General features: G+C 49.8%; 1 protein-coding gene across 1 annotated transcript in view; it reads right to left on the reverse strand.

Annotated features, from left to right (window-relative positions):
* DENND3 (DENN domain containing 3) overlaps positions 1-15,072 on the reverse strand; it is a 76,237-nt gene extending 61,165 nt beyond the window's left edge. Inside the window, exons 1-5 of the mRNA XM_012806995.2 lie at positions 14,904-15,072; positions 10,454-10,733; positions 9,438-9,553; positions 6,123-6,265; positions 3,478-3,589 (exon numbers count right to left, since the gene is read on the reverse strand). Of these exons, the coding sequence (XP_012662449.1) occupies positions 3,478-3,589; positions 6,123-6,265; positions 9,438-9,553; positions 10,454-10,733; positions 14,904-15,005 (753 nt within the window). The 5' untranslated portion in view covers positions 15,006-15,072. The remainder of the gene's footprint in view (positions 1-3,477; positions 3,590-6,122; positions 6,266-9,437; positions 9,554-10,453; positions 10,734-14,903) is intronic.
* Positions 15,073-15,278: the final 206 nt, after the last annotated feature.

Below are 15,278 nucleotides of genomic sequence, written 5' to 3' on the forward strand. Positions count from 1 at the left end.
CAGCTAGTGTGAAGCCAGTGTGTTACAATGTGACTACCAGCTAGTGTGAAGCCAGTGTGTTACAATGTGACTCCCAGCAGGTGTGAAGCCCCATGTGTTACAATGTGACTCCCAGCTGGTCTGAAGCCAGTGTGTTACAATGTGACTCCCAGCAGGTGTGAAGCCTATGTGTTACAATGTGACTCCCAGCTGGTCTGAAGCCAGCGCGTTACAATGTGACTCCCAGCAGGTGTGAAGCTATGTGTTACAATGTGACTCCCAGCAAATGTGAAGCCCCTGTGTTACAATGTGACTCCCAGCAGGTATGAAGCCAATGTGTTACAATGTGACTCCCAGCTGGTCTGAAGCCTCATGTGTTACAATACTAATGAGAACAACTGACTCCCAGCTTGTCTGTTGGGAGGGTTTTGCCCGGGACTCAGGCTATCTCCCACAGCCCAACACTGAGATCAGGAGGTTCACTGGCACATCCAGTGTCCCAATGTGAATGAGAGTGTGTGTGTGTGAGTGTGCCCTGGGACGCACAGAGTCCTGTCCTGGCAAATTCCCACATACACACACATGTTGCATTGTGCACACCCAACTAAGCCCACAATTTGAGAAAAAAGTAAATCACACCCACTAGTGGGCAGAGAAAAAGCAGGCTGAGCCCAGGGACAGTTCAGATGTGTTAATGACCTCTGCTGTCACCATGCAAGGACAAACTGAAGGGTTGAGAATGAACTGGAGTGGACAGACCAGTGGACCTGAGGTCACACTGGTGGGAGGGGCCAGTGGCCATCATGGGGTGATGGCAGAGAAATGGCAAACTGAAAACAAAAGTTGAAGGCAGGTCGGTCAGGCTTGGGACAGATGGAACTGAGGGGGAAGAGCTGGGACCAGCTGCCACCCTCACTCAGCTTGCTTGCTGGGGCTGAGAAGATGCAGGCCCAGCAGCAGGCAGCCCACAATTCTGAGACCCAGAAAACTGCCACAAGAACCATGTGTTTTGTTTTGTTTTGTTTTGTTTGAGATAGTCTTACTATATTGCCCTCAGTAGAGTGCTGTGGCATCACAGCTCACAGCAACCTCAAACTCTTGGGCTTAAGTGATTCTCTTGCCTCTGCCTCCCAAGTAGCTGGGACTACAAGCACCTGCCACAATGCCCAACTATTTTTTGTTGTTGTTGTTGTTGTCATTGTTCAGCAGGCCAGGGCTGGGTTCAAACCCACCAGCCCTGGTGTATGTGGCCTATGCCCTAACCACTTAGCTATAGGCACTAAGCCAACTGCCTTTTTTTTTTTCTTTTTCTTTTTTTTTTTTTCTTTTTTGAGACAGAGTCTCACTTGTCACCCTTGGTAGAGTGCCCTAGCTCTTACAGATACCTCAAACTCTTGAGCTCAAGTAATTCTCTTGTCTTAGCCTCCCAGCTACCTGGGACTATAGGCGCCCAACACCACACCTGGCTATTTTTAGAGATGGGGTCATACTCTTGCTCAGGCTGGTCTCGAACCTGTGAACTCAGGCAATCCACCCACCTCAGACTCCCAGAGTGCTAGGATTACAGGTGTGAGCCACCATGCCCAGCCACCACTTATGTTCAAAGGCTGAGGACAGAAGATTCCGGCTGACCCTGACCCATCCTGAAGCCAGAGACTTAGTTTTGTCACTGCTCTCCCAGGGCCTCAGTGAAGATTTGCTGAATTTACAGGACAAAAACACAAACTTTGATGATTTCACTGCACACAATGTCCACAAGAAAGTACCAGTTATCCACGTAATAAAGACGAGTGCCTTGCAGAAAGTAAGTATCTAATAAATATTCCCTACAAATGTTTTGGGGAGTAGAACTGAGATAAGACAGGCGGCCCCCTCTGGGTCTTGCCTGGGAGGCAGGATTTCACCCAGAGACTGCTGGGTTTGGAGTACTATTAAAAATATACATTTTAAACTCATGATCATTTGTCTCCTGATGAGTCAAACTTATTTTTCTATTGTCAGTAATTAAAAATAACAGGCCTTGGGTGTCGCCTGTGGCTCAGTGGGTAGGGTTCCGGCCCCATATAATGAGGGTGGCAGGTTCAAAACCCGGCCCCGGCCAAACTGCAACAAAAAAAAAATAGCCGAGTGTTATGGTGGGCACCTGTAGACCCAGCTACTTGGGAGGCTGAGGCAAGAGGATCAACTAAGCCCAGGAGTTGGAGGTTGCTGTGAGCTGTGATGCCACGGCACTCTACCAAGGGCAATAAAGTAAGACTCTGTCTCAAAAAAAAAGAAAGAAAGAAAAAATAACAGGCCAGGGGTGGGGTGGTGGCTCATGCCTATAATCCCAGCACTTTGGGAGGCCAGGGGTTCAAGACCAGCCTGGGCAATACAGAAAGACTCCATCCATCTCTACAAAAAATTAGCCAGGTGTGATATACACCCCTGCAGCCTGAGCTACTTGGGAGGCAGAGGCAGGAGAATCACTTGAGCCCAGGAATGTGAGGCTGCAGTAAGCTATGATGACACCATAGCACTTCAGCCTGGGCAACAGAGTGAGATTCTGTCTCAAAAAGGAAAAGAAAAAAAAATGCAGGGACCAAGATTTATACATATAATCTTCAAGAGGAGTGATTTTCAATTGGTGTGCCACAGCCTTGAAAATTTTTAAAGATCATTAATTAAATTAAAGCAGAGTATATTCTTTAACTCTTTTTTTTTAAAAAAATCAACATATGTAAGTGTGCTGTGAAAGTTTAACTAACGTCAAGTGTGCCACGAGATAAAATCAGTTGAAAAACACTGTTTGATGGGACTAATCCAGTGAAACTGACTTGACATTTACTAAATATGTCAACATGTTTGACAGAGTCGGTTTAAAAAAAACCAGCAGCAGAATCCTATATGTGGTTAAATCGGTTTGGAAAATGCTGAGTCAATCAGGTTTCTTCACATAGCTAAGCAGCATAACACATCACTAACGAAAGGGGAAGGGTATGCCACCCTCCAGCTTCGTGTAACCCTAAACCCTGTGTTGTGAAACAGCTAACATCTCTCAGAAAAGAACCCAGTTTGGGAAATGTTTGTCAACTAATAAAATAATGTAGTACCATGTCTCAGAATAACAAAAAATGTAAAACCAGTTACTTTCTGTTAATCACACTGTGCAGGAGAAAACCCAAATTAAATACAATACCCGATATTTAAGATGAATAACCAAAAAAGAGATTTGTACCTTAGATAAATTCTTACACTGATGAACTGAGAATTCTATGTATTTTCTGCATAGCAAGAAGTGAACTCAGATGCTAAACTACCCAAATATTCCAATACTACCTCTGTGTATCAAGTCACTCAGCAAAACTCAACCTTTAGAAACAGTGCACAAAATGCTTCCTTCTGTAAGAACTTTAATTTAAACACAGCTAGAGCTGCAGTTATAGTTTAAAACCTTCTTCAACATATTACTTTTACCATTTGCAAAGAAAAAATAATATAATTCCAAATTTAATTTACCAAATGGAGTGGTCCAGGTGGTGGACTGGGTATCAAAGAAAGTTTTGCAGCAAAATCTTTTATAGGGTTGTCAACTTCAAAATCTTTACAGAGCTTCAGATGAATCAATAAACTGAAATTGAAAAACAAAAATTGAATCACAAAATAAAAATGAGAATCTCGTTGTTGTCCTCAGCATTTCTTCTAATCAAGCCAATCTCCTTAAGGGTCCAAATCAATCATTCTAAGACTTTTTTTTTTTTTTGATGGTTTTGGCCAGGGCTGGGTTTGGACCCACCACCTCCAGTATCTGGGGCCATTGCCCTACTCCTTTGAGCCACAGGTGCTGCCAATAATTCTAGGACTTTTCACCAAAAGTGGAACAATCTACCGTCAGACCACAGGAGCGTGATTCCCAGCATGGCAGAGTGTCTGGAAGGGGCAGGGCAGGGTGGGCTATTGTGTTCTATTTCTTGATCTGGATGATGGTTACATGGGTGTGTTCAGTTTGTCAAAAACCACTGGAATTTGTACATTTTCTGTACATGTGCTACATTTTAGTGAGGAATAAATAAACAACACTTGGAAAGAAAGATCTTGACAAAGTTTATTTCCAAAATGCATTCTGACTTTTGAAGAGCTGTATATGATTTTAGAATATAGTAGATAAGCAGAGCACAGTGGCTCACACCTGTAATCCCAGCACTCAGGGAGGCTGAGGCGGGAGGATCCCTTGAGCTCAGGAGTTTGAGACCAGCCTCAGGAAGAGTGAGACCGCCATCTCTACTAAAAATAGAAAACTTAGCTGGGCATGGTAGCAGGTGCCTATAGTTCCAGCTACTTGGAAGGCTGAGGCAGGAGGATCATTTGAGCCCAAGAATTGGAGATTGCTGTGAGCTATGATGATGCCATAGCAGTCTAGCCTGGGGCAACAGGGTGAGACTCTCAAAAAAAATTTTTATGTACACAAACACATATAATAAGTGATTGCCTTGGGGCAGAGTTATAATTGCCTCTAAAGAGCCTTGGGGAACTTCTGAGTGCAAATGTTTTCTCTCTTAATTGTGGCAATGATTGCACAGGTGTGGTCACACAGGTATGTACATTTATCAAAACTCATCCAACTATACACTTAAAGTGGGTGAGTTTTATTGTGTTCCACGCATCACACCTTAATAATGGTGATTTTCAGAGCTCTGCACATGAAAGTTTGGGTTAAAGGTTATACCTAATGGAACGATGACTCTAGGGATGCTAATTCCCTAAAATCACAAGGACAGACAGTCTGACATCTGTCCTCATAGACAAACTCATGAGGTGTAGGCCCAGGCCTGGCCCTGCAGCAAGGGACCGTAGAGGCCACACAGACACAGCCAGGCCCTCAGGAGAAGAGTGTGACCAGAAAGGAGGATGAGCCCAGGCAGGGAGCGACCCTGGGGTGTCCAGAGGAGGCCATGGTGGGAAGAGAGTACCTGCCAGGATCCCACCTGGTCAGGCAGCAACAGAAGCCATGGGCGTGGTGGTGAACGCCTGGAGTCACAGCTACTCAGGAGACTGAGGCAGGAGGACAGCCAGAGACCAGAATTTCAAGGCTGCAGTGAGCTGTAATTACACCACCACCGTTCAGCCTGGGTGACAGAGTGAGACTCTGTCTCAAAAATGAATAAATAACCCAATAGGATGGGGACTCTGACTCATGAGCAAAGTGAGTCAGGTCAGGTCCCAGTCGCCCAGCGCACTGACTGGCCTGTCCCAGCGACCCAGGCTTAGGGCCTAAAATGATCATCCATCCCAGAAAAGTCACAACAGAGCTGCCCGTGCAGCAAACTGCCATGGCTGCTCCTCATTTCTGACACCGAGGGGAGCTTTGCTACCTGCCTTTCTCCCAGGTTTTAACCAAACAAATACAGGTTCTAAGACTATGGAACTACTGCTGGAACAGACCCACATCCGGATCCGGGGTGCAGCCTCTGTCCCCATAGCAGCCTCTGATAAGGGGAACCCAGTGGCACTACATGACACCTCTTGATCTTTCAAAGATTCTTTACATTTTTGAACTTTCTATTCAACATCAGATTCTCTACCCAAAAGGTACTTTTTATTTTTTTTTTTGAGACAGAGTGTCACTTCGTCACCCTTGGTAGAGTACTATGGTATCATCGCTCACAGCAACCTCTAACTCTGGGGCTCAAACAATTCTCTTGTCTCAGCCCCCTGAGTAGCTGGGACTACAGTGGGCGCCCATCACAATGCCTGGCTATTTTTAGAGATGGGGGTCTCACTCTTGCTCTGGCTGGTCTCAAACCTGTGAGCTCAGGCAATCCACCTACCTTGGCCTCCCAGAGTGCAGGGATTATAGGTGTGAACCACCATGGCTGGCCAAAAGGTCACTTTTTAAATGCCAATAAAACTCATCAGAATAGTAGCTTCCTGGTTTTCTCAGACAGGTAGGGAAATTTGTTCCTGACATAGGCCTCTTTAAAAAAATGCCCCATGTTCATCTTACCCCACCGCGCAGCTTCGTCCTTTTTCGCCGCTGCCACAAATTACCAGTCACAGAAGAGCCCAGCTCTTCTCTGTCCAAGAGAGAGCCCTCGGCCACACCCAGCCGCTGCCCTCTCACCCAGTCCTGCACAGCCTGAGAGCCACAGAGGGCACCTGCTCACCAGGAGAGGCAGTCCTTGAGGGAGTTGTAATAGGGGACTCTGGAGACCACACACACTGCGAAGGGCACAAAGCAGCCAGTAGCGCTCGAGGTCGGCCGGGACGACTCCCAGTGTGTTTTTCCGTTGTAGAAACAGTACTCGTCCTAGAGGAAAGCAGCGTGCCACTGTCACCTCCCCGTCTGGGCAACTGCAGGATCTGTCTCTGGTGGTGCCAGCATCTCGGCACAGGGCTGGGGCCTCCCACCTCCAACCCGCCTGGCCATGCTCTGGGCTGGTCTTGCCATCAAGGCCAGGACAGCAGTTAATGTCTCTGGGGCCCCTAGAGGGTGTCTGCACCATGCAAGGAGCTGAGGTTACAAAAAGGTAAGACATCCCTCTCCTGGAGAGGCTCACAGCCTTGGGATGGGAGGGGACACACAAGGAGGGCACAGAAGGACTCAAGACAGAGGAAGGAGGGAAATGCAGCCGCACGGGGGAAGTGGCCTGTGCATGTGCCTGGGAGCCAGAGGACCAAGCAGGAGGGTCTCAGCCTGTGAGGGGCAGGGATCCACAGGCCTGAGAAACAGCACAGCAGCAAGGTCCTGGGCAGCCTAGCTTGCTGCAGAACTTACAAATGACTTTTTTTTTTTTTTTAAACAGAATCTCACTATGTTGCCCTTGGTAGGATGCTGTGGCATTACAACTCACAGCAACCTCAAACAATTCTCTTGCCTCAGCCTCCCAAGTAGCTGGGTCTACAGGTGCCCAGCTATTTTTTGCTGCAGTTATCATTGTTATTTAGCTGGACCGGGCCGGGTTCAAACCCACCATCCTGGGTGTATGTGGCTGGCGCCACAACTACTTTACTACAAGCGCTGAGCCAGCCTTTTTTTTTTTTTAAACAGAGTCTCACTCTATTGCCCTGTCTGGAGTATAGCAGTGTCATCATAGGTTACAGCAACCTCAAACTCTGGGCTTCCAGATCCTCTTGCCTCAGCCTTCCAAAGAGCTGGAACTAGTGTATAACCACCATGCCGGCTAAGTTTTCTACTTTTTATGGAGCTGGGGTCTCACTCTTGCTTAGGCTGGTCTCAAACCCCTGACCTCAAGTAATCTACTACCTTGGCCTTCCAGAGGGCTGGGATTATAGGCATGAGCCACTGCACACCCCCACTCACCCAGCAACATTTAATAAAAGTCATTGCTCTAGAGTCATTCTGTTCAAATTCAAATCCCAATTGCTGTGTGACCTTGGGCAAGTCACTTAATTTCTCTGGGATACTATTTCCTCATCTGTAAAATGGGGATGCTGTTAATAATTCCCAACCTCGGGCTCGGCGCCTGTGGCTCAAGCGGCTAAGGCGCCAGCCACATACACCTAAGGTGGCGGGTTCGAACCCCCAGCCCGGCCCGCCAAACAACAATGATGGCTGCAACCAAAAAATGGCCAGGCATTGTGGCGGGTGCCTGTAGTCCCAGCTACTTGGGAGGCTGAGGCAGGAGACTCGCTTGAGCCCAGGAGTTGGAGGTTGCTGTGAGCTGTGATGCCATGGCACTCTACCCAGGGGGATGGCTTGAGGCTCCGTCTCAAAAAAAGAAAAAAAAAAATAGTTCCCAACCTCATTCGCTGGGGTGAGGATTAAACAAATGACTGCACACAAAGTGCTTGGGGGTCACACCTGGTTCTGAGCTGCTAATAGAGGGGGCTGGGCTATTGCTGGGCACTTTGTGGGCACTGAGCTCCCCAGGCAGGCACAGGTTTACCCTCCGGTCACATGGGGTAAGAGTAGAGTGTGGAAGAGGGCCTATGTTAGAGCCATAGGTCCACACTCGTCTGGATAAGCAGTGAAGAAGGGGAAGTGAGCAGGGTGAAGTGTGGGGACTACCCTGAAAATACACAGCCACTGAGCAGAAAGGAGAGCGGGCCACACCCCCCTGACAGGCAGGTGTAGTGGGACAGTGACATCTGTCACTGTATATAATGCAAAGCAGTGGGGTTGTTACTTTTTTATATATATATTCAATGATAATAAAAGTAATTTGTGCATTTCTTATTATGGTTATTTCATCAACTCCCAAGCACTTTTCTGAATGATCCAACATTTCTGCAACACTGCCGAGGTGGAGGCAGGAACAGGTGGGATTCCTCTCACACATAACACACGCAGGGAGAGAAGGCTGGACCATGCTCGCCTGCGCCTCTGGTCGGCACGTCGCAGAGGCAGACGGCAAAACTCTGCATGGGCACTTGAGGTCTGACCAGCCAGTTTCCGTCTCAGCACCCAGGAGACGGTCGTGAGATGTGACTCAGAGCGCTGAGCAGTGAGTTTCACTCTTCCTCACTCATTACGGACACGGTCACCTGCGTGTGCTACCCCACGAGCACCCATGGACAGAATCCGTCTGACAGCATCTTATGCCTTCCCACACTCAGTGAAAGCAACACGTGAACATACTTCTACCAAAAAGAAGGACAATCGCCCAGTCCTGAGGGCATCTAGGCAGCCACTTGTCGCCACTGAATGGAACTGGCAGCCTTCCTCTGACAAAGCAGCAGGGCCCCTGGATGGGGCTCACGGTCCCCTCTGCTCCTGGACACAGAGTGGACCACGAGCCCACTGAAGAATACGGATAATCACAATGCCTCTTCAGGAACATCATTTCCCCTACAAGCTCCTTCAAGGCCAGCTGACTCACTCGGTGGCCTTGGCTGCCCAACACTCCCAAAACATGTGATGACCAAAATACACTCACAAAACCTAAACCCAAGGACCTTGCACAAGAGACAGAAGGTGAAACAGCCACAAGTCCATCAGTGAATAAATAAAATGTGGTCCCTCCAGACCTGGAACATCACTCAATCATGAGAAGGATGAGGAGCCAACACACCAGCAGTGCGGCTCCTGCTAGCTGAGAGCAGCCGGTGCAGAGGCCCCACCCTGCACTGCCCCCCATTACGCACAGCCCCACTTTACATGACCCCACACTCTCCCTGCACAGCCCCCCACACTGCATAACCCCACTGTGCATGGCGTCACTCACAGGAAACACTCAGAGCAGACACAGCTGCAGAGACAGAGGCAGATTCAGGGCTGCCAGGGGCTGGGGTAGAGGGAGGTGGGCAGTAAAGGCTCGATGGGTCTGGGGTCTGGGGATGAGGAAGATGTTCTGGGCAACCACATGGTGGTTGTGTGACACTGAGAATGTGCTTAATGTGCCTGAATTGTGCCCTTTAAAATGGCTGCAGTGGCCAATGCTGTGTCATATACAACACGTATTTCACCACAATAACGGAAAAGTCTAAGCCCAACATGGGAAGCAGTAGGAAGCACCTACGTGCAGGGGCCGGTAGAACTGGGCAACCACGCCATAGGTTCTGTTCCCACAGATGTCGGTCAGCACCAGGAAGTGGACCCGATCCTCCTTGGGCTCAGAGGCCACGCACATGCCCCCTGCAGCAGAAGAAAAAGACAGGAGAATCTCTGTCTGCCATGCAGCATTCATTTTAAGGCCTGGGCTACCCACAAACAAATCATTTCACGCCCATCTCCAATTATCACTGGCAGAACCTTGACATCGAGATATGCTCATTCTCCTCATTGCACTTCAGCAAACTCTGCCTCCCTCAGTCCCTCCCCAGGGCAGCAATTCCCCCACCATCTCTCTGCAGGCTGAAAACTGAGTGGTGAAAATACCACAGACACTCAGCGGTGGATGAACCTCTAGGGCGAGGCTGGTGGCCAGCGATGATGCTCCCTGAGCACAGGTGCTTCCCCCACCATCCCCGGATTATAATCCCTGTGGCCAGGAAATGGCTTCATGTTCCCAATGGTAACAGCCATGAAGGCTCACCTGTTAGCTGGGAATGGCCAAGCCTGGGGACTCAGCAAAGTCTGTGCTTCCCAGCCAATGAAACAGAAAACAGAGAGGTGGGAGCCAGAGGCTCAGGCTCAGGCCAGGGCAGATCCGCTGCAGACTCGCTGGACCGTACTTTTAACCCAACCAATTTAAGACATCACTTTAACTCACAGTGGAGGAGCCTTTGAAGGTTCCATAAACAAATAGGGCTCCCTGTCAGGCCACACCCACCTGCCAGGCCACACAGCTGCTCTTCCAGGACTCAGTTTTCCAAAACATAAGAATTGCATTAAATGATTTAAGTTTCCTTTTAAGCTTTAAAATTCCCAGGATTAAGAAAACTAAATCCCCCAATCAAACACCAGAGGCAGAAGGGGTCCCCAGCTTGCTGCCCTTCGGCTCTGCTCCACTCCAAGTGTGGGTTTCCGGGAGGAGGCCACCCTGGGTAGCCCACAGCACCAGGCCACCTGATCTGTGCCCCTGTGTGAACACACCTGGGAAGCACAGTTGGGGCAGGGCGAGGAGGTCCACACCGCCCGGGACGCTGACCTCCTCGGAGTCCAGCACTTTGGGGTCCTCCGGGAGCCCCCTCCAGTGCTCCGGCTTGGGCCTGTCCCTCTTCTTCCTGAAGGAGCGCCGCCGGCCTTTACCCAGAGTGGCACAGTTAGCGCCGGCCACTTGACTGTCCTCTTTACTGACAAAAGGAGGCACAAAAACAGACAGAACCTCTGGATCAAGAGAAGAAAGATTTTTGAGTCCTTTTTTCTGGGCAACCTAAAAAAGACAAAAATAAGAGTTACTCCAATAGTGTCAGCTCCTGTTCTGTGGTGTCCTTCCCACCTCAGCCCCACTGTTCGCTGTTTCCCCTCCTCACCCACAAAACCAGTGGGACAGAACTGTCACCTACAGGTGTTGGTGGGAGCAGCTTTTCCCACCCAAGGCTCATGACCTGGGGGAAGGACAGGAAGATCTAGAAACCTCCCAGGCCCTGCGCTCAGGCGAGACAGTGACTCCTTGGGCAGCTCCTCAGCTAAACCTTGGAGCGCTGCCCCTCACCTCCCTCATGTGAGGCCCAGCAGACCTGAGTGCAAGTGCTGGCTCCGTCCCAGCCACAGCAATGAGCTTCTCTATCCCTCCAAGTTTCCTTTTCAAGGCTAAGTGTGGGGAATAATCGAGACAACTAGGTTCAATGGTCAGCCCAGGACGGCTGCCAGGAAGCCCTAGACCATCACTGAGCCCCCTCCAGGGTGGTCAGCAGGCAGACACAGCGAGGGGCCCTGCACACCATCAAACTCTGACACAACAACTCTACACTGTCCACACCAGCCGGGGGAGGGGGGGGCGGGGCACATACGCTGAAGAGACACACCCTTCCTCAACCGACCAAATGGTTCCTGAGTTAGTGAAATGGGCATTTACCCTGAACTCCTCCAAACTTTAACTGGATACAAGATTTTTTTTTTTAACTTTTTATCTTTCCATTCCTCCCTCAAATAATACAGAGAACACGGGTGGCACTTTCTCTCTGTCTTCCATCTCACTACAGTGCTCAGTGCAGCTCTTGTCACTGTCGGGACTACACAGATACTGCTGCCAGGGCGACGTGAGACTTCTTCAGGGTGGACCAATGCAGCTTGTGGGGCTCCCCTGGCATGACACACATCCCCTCTGCCAGTCCAAGCTGGAGCTGACAGCCATTTCCTGCCCTCCCATCCCACATGTTGACTTACTAAACCCTTACCCAAAGCTATTTGTTTAGTTTTCAAAATCAAGCTACTGAGGCCTTTTTTTAAGACCAGGGGCCTGTCATCCATAGTGAATGCATCTTGCTCTGTGTACTTCTATCTTACTCTTGCTCTATAAATCTATCTTTCTCTTCCTCAATAAACTTTATTTCATGCTTGAAAAAAAAAAGCGCCAATTAAAAAGTAAGAACCATACACCCTTTGAGTCACAGATTTATTTCAAAGTCAGATCATATAAGGGTGTTAACCTTTGCTATAGGATTGGCCATTATTAATGAGATAAAACAGAAATTAATCTATGTCATAATGCTTTAGAACTATGTTGTCCAACACAGTGCCAGAAACCACTTGTGGCTATTGAAATTTAAATTAATTAAAATTAAACAAAATTTACAGTCCAGTTCCTCACCCTCACTAGCTACATGCGAGGCACTCAGCATCCACACACGGCCAGCAGCCCCTGGATTGGGCTGCACAGACAAAGAGTGCTGACTGCCCCGGTCCAGGGAGGGCTGGGGGCCAGAGCTGAGCCAGGACGCTTCCCACTAAAGCCTACGTACACACCTTCACACAGAGAACTCTGCTGGTCACTGTGGAAGGGTGCTGTGCACAGTCCCTGAGCACTTTCCACCACTCCGATGGATCCCCTCACACTGGCTTGCTGTCTGGTCTCCACAGCAACCAGTAACAGGGGGTCCCTCTACAGTAGAGAGGTGGAGGGAAATGCACCTCACATGAGGACTGGCCCTTGCTCTTGAATTCTTTGTCACCATCCCAACAAAACAAACACTACTGTCCCTGTCTAAGAAGTAAAACAAAGAGGGGACCACACTTAATGTTGGATATTTCTCATACCTCTGGGCTTCTTTCTTCCTGTGTCACCAAATAAGAATGCCTGAGCCACAGAGAAACAACTTAAGAAGTAAAATTAAAAAGTAAGGCCAGGCACAGTGGCACACGCTATAATCCCAGCACTTTGGTAGGTCAAGGCGGGAGGATTGCTTGAGGCCAGGAGTTCAAGACCAGCCTAGGCAACAAGCGAGATCCCATCTCTACAAAAAAATACAACAATTGGCTGGGTGTGGTGGTGCATGCCTACAGCCCAGCTATGCAGGAGGCTGAGAAAGGAGGCTCACTGGAACCCAGGAGTTTGAAGTTGCAGTGAGCTATGATCACTCCACTGCCCACCCCAGCCTGGGCAAAAGAACAAGACTCTTCCTCTAAAATAAATAAAATTAAAAATTAGTTTAAATCCTTACTTTGAACAGTCAAAATAGAATTGCTAAAAAAAAAAACACTAATTAAATAAAATTGTATGTTTGATAAAGTCTAGCATTGATGTTGACTTTAAAAGTAAGATCACTCCAGAAGTTTAATCCTTCACTTAACACTTCTTTTTTCCAAATCCTTACTATTTTTCTCTCTACCCTTTGTGAAACCCCTTAACAGGATAAGAATATAGAACAAAAAGGACAAAAGTTCAGGCTTGGCACCTATAGCTCAGTGGCTAGGGCACCAGCCACATATACCAGGGCTGGTGGGTTCAAACCCAGCCCGGGCCTGCCAAAAAACAATAACAACAACAACAACAAAAATAACATTCTGGCAGGCGCCTGTAGTCCCAGCTACTTGGGAGGCTGAGGCAAGAGTATCGCTTAAGCCCAAGAGTCTGAAGTTGCTGTGAGCTGTGGCACCATGGCACTCTACCCAGGGCGACATAGTGAAACTCTGTCTCAGAAAAAAAAAAAAAAAAAAAGGACAAAAGTTTGAATGCACAGCAGCAAGCCACCCATATTCTCACTTGATCTGGGAAAATGTTGCAACTGTTTAGTTCAGGAACAGGGTCACTGTAAACACACGGCTGATTCATCCTGCTCTCAAAAGTCGTGTCTCATACTGAGCAACCGGTGTTGTAACAGCCCAGCAGCAAAGACACCCAACTACCCAAATGGGCCATTTCCCATTCAGAGAAAAAGGAGGCTCTGAGACAAATGAGTAGATGAGGATGGGAGGAGACCAAAGTCAAAAGGGGTACACTGACATTATGGGGGGTCCCAAAGAAAGATGGGGGGGAAATCATTTCTATGTGAGCAATGGTTCTTCAGCGAAGCCGGACTGCCTTGGTACAGAAGCCTGGTGGCAGATACTCGGGGGTCACTAACCCACATTCGTGTGGTTAACTTCAGTAACATGGAACTTTCCTTGGTGACATCCCTTTGGCCCTACATTCTTCATTTTCCCTGGATAGCCAAGCATCATTTAAACATTCAAACGCCTCTGCCTCAAAATGTTGTCATCTGGAAAGAAATGAAAGGAATTGCCCAGAGGACTAGGCCGTGAAGTAGGGAAATCCCTGGGCAGAATGACACAGTCACGGTGCCCCAGACTGGCTGGGCCAGGAGGACAGAAGGCCACAGGCAGAAGAAGCAAGACCAAGCCAGCATTCCAGGACTGAGAAATAGAGCGTGCACGGAAAAGAAACGAGAAGTCCCCAAACTGCCGCTGTCCCAAAGAAAGGCAGAGGAGTTGGCCCTAAGAGAGGGGAGATTTACTACAAGTGAGAGAAACATCTAGACTTCTTCAAAGGACGATTAGATACAGAATATTTGAAGCCGGCAGTTAAATTCAAATTTTTAAATCTCATTATTCTGTGCCTAATACAGAACTGACTACTCAGGAGACAATAATCTCTTGTGTGATGAATGAAATCATTCGATGGCCAATAGGCAAAGATTTGGCCCACTAGACCGTGAAATGACGGAGGTTCCGTCGTCCCTGTCTGGTTCCCCCTATCTCAGCACCTGCCAGAGGTGGGGCCTCCTGCAGGAAGAAGAGTCAGTGGGCCGAGGGCTCCGAGCAACGCCCCAGCGGACCGGAGCGCGCGTCTGCCTCAGAGTCATCTCTGCGGACGAACCAGGCGGCCTGAGAGAGGGCTCTAGAGAGGGCAGGAAGGAACCAACCCCTGTCGGCATCTGTGGGGTGAGGGCGGCGGTTCTGGGCACCACCGGCAGACCCACAGCACCTGCCAGCCCGCAGCGCGCAGGGTCCCGCAGGGGCCGGCCAGGCACAAACGTCAGGAAGCCACCGGCAGCTCCTCCTGGCACTAGGCGCCCGCTTGGGATGCGCCGGGGTCTGACCGCGCGCTCTGACTGCTGTCCCGCCAACTGCCGCCAGCCTCAGTTTCCCCGCCGGCCCCTACCTGCTCCAGGCCTCGGAGGCTGTCCCGGGAGGCTCCCAGCAGCGCGCACAGTTCCAGCAGCCCCGAGGGCAGCGACAGCTGCTGCAGCGCAGCCTCTGCCATGACTGCCCCGGGCGCACGGTCCTCGGGCGCCTCAGCAGCCCGGCCCAGACTCCGCCGCCGCCCTCCGGGCCCGCGCCCGCCGGACCAGCCGCGCAGCCTTGCGACCGGGTGAGCGGAGAGCGCGGTCCGCCGGGAGGGGCCTGGTGGGGCGGGGCCTGAGAGTGGCGGGACCGCCTGGGGGCGGGGGCTCGAGGCGGGGCGGGACCGCAACGGGGGCGGGCCCTCTAATGGGCTCTAGAGCGGTCGTCATTTCCGAACCGGCTTGCAGGTCCC

Source organism: Otolemur garnettii, unplaced genomic scaffold (assembly GCF_000181295.1).
Source record: "Otolemur garnettii isolate 467f Iridium unplaced genomic scaffold, OtoGar3 scaffold00062, whole genome shotgun sequence".
NCBI lineage: Eukaryota > Metazoa > Chordata > Mammalia > Primates > Galagidae > Otolemur > Otolemur garnettii.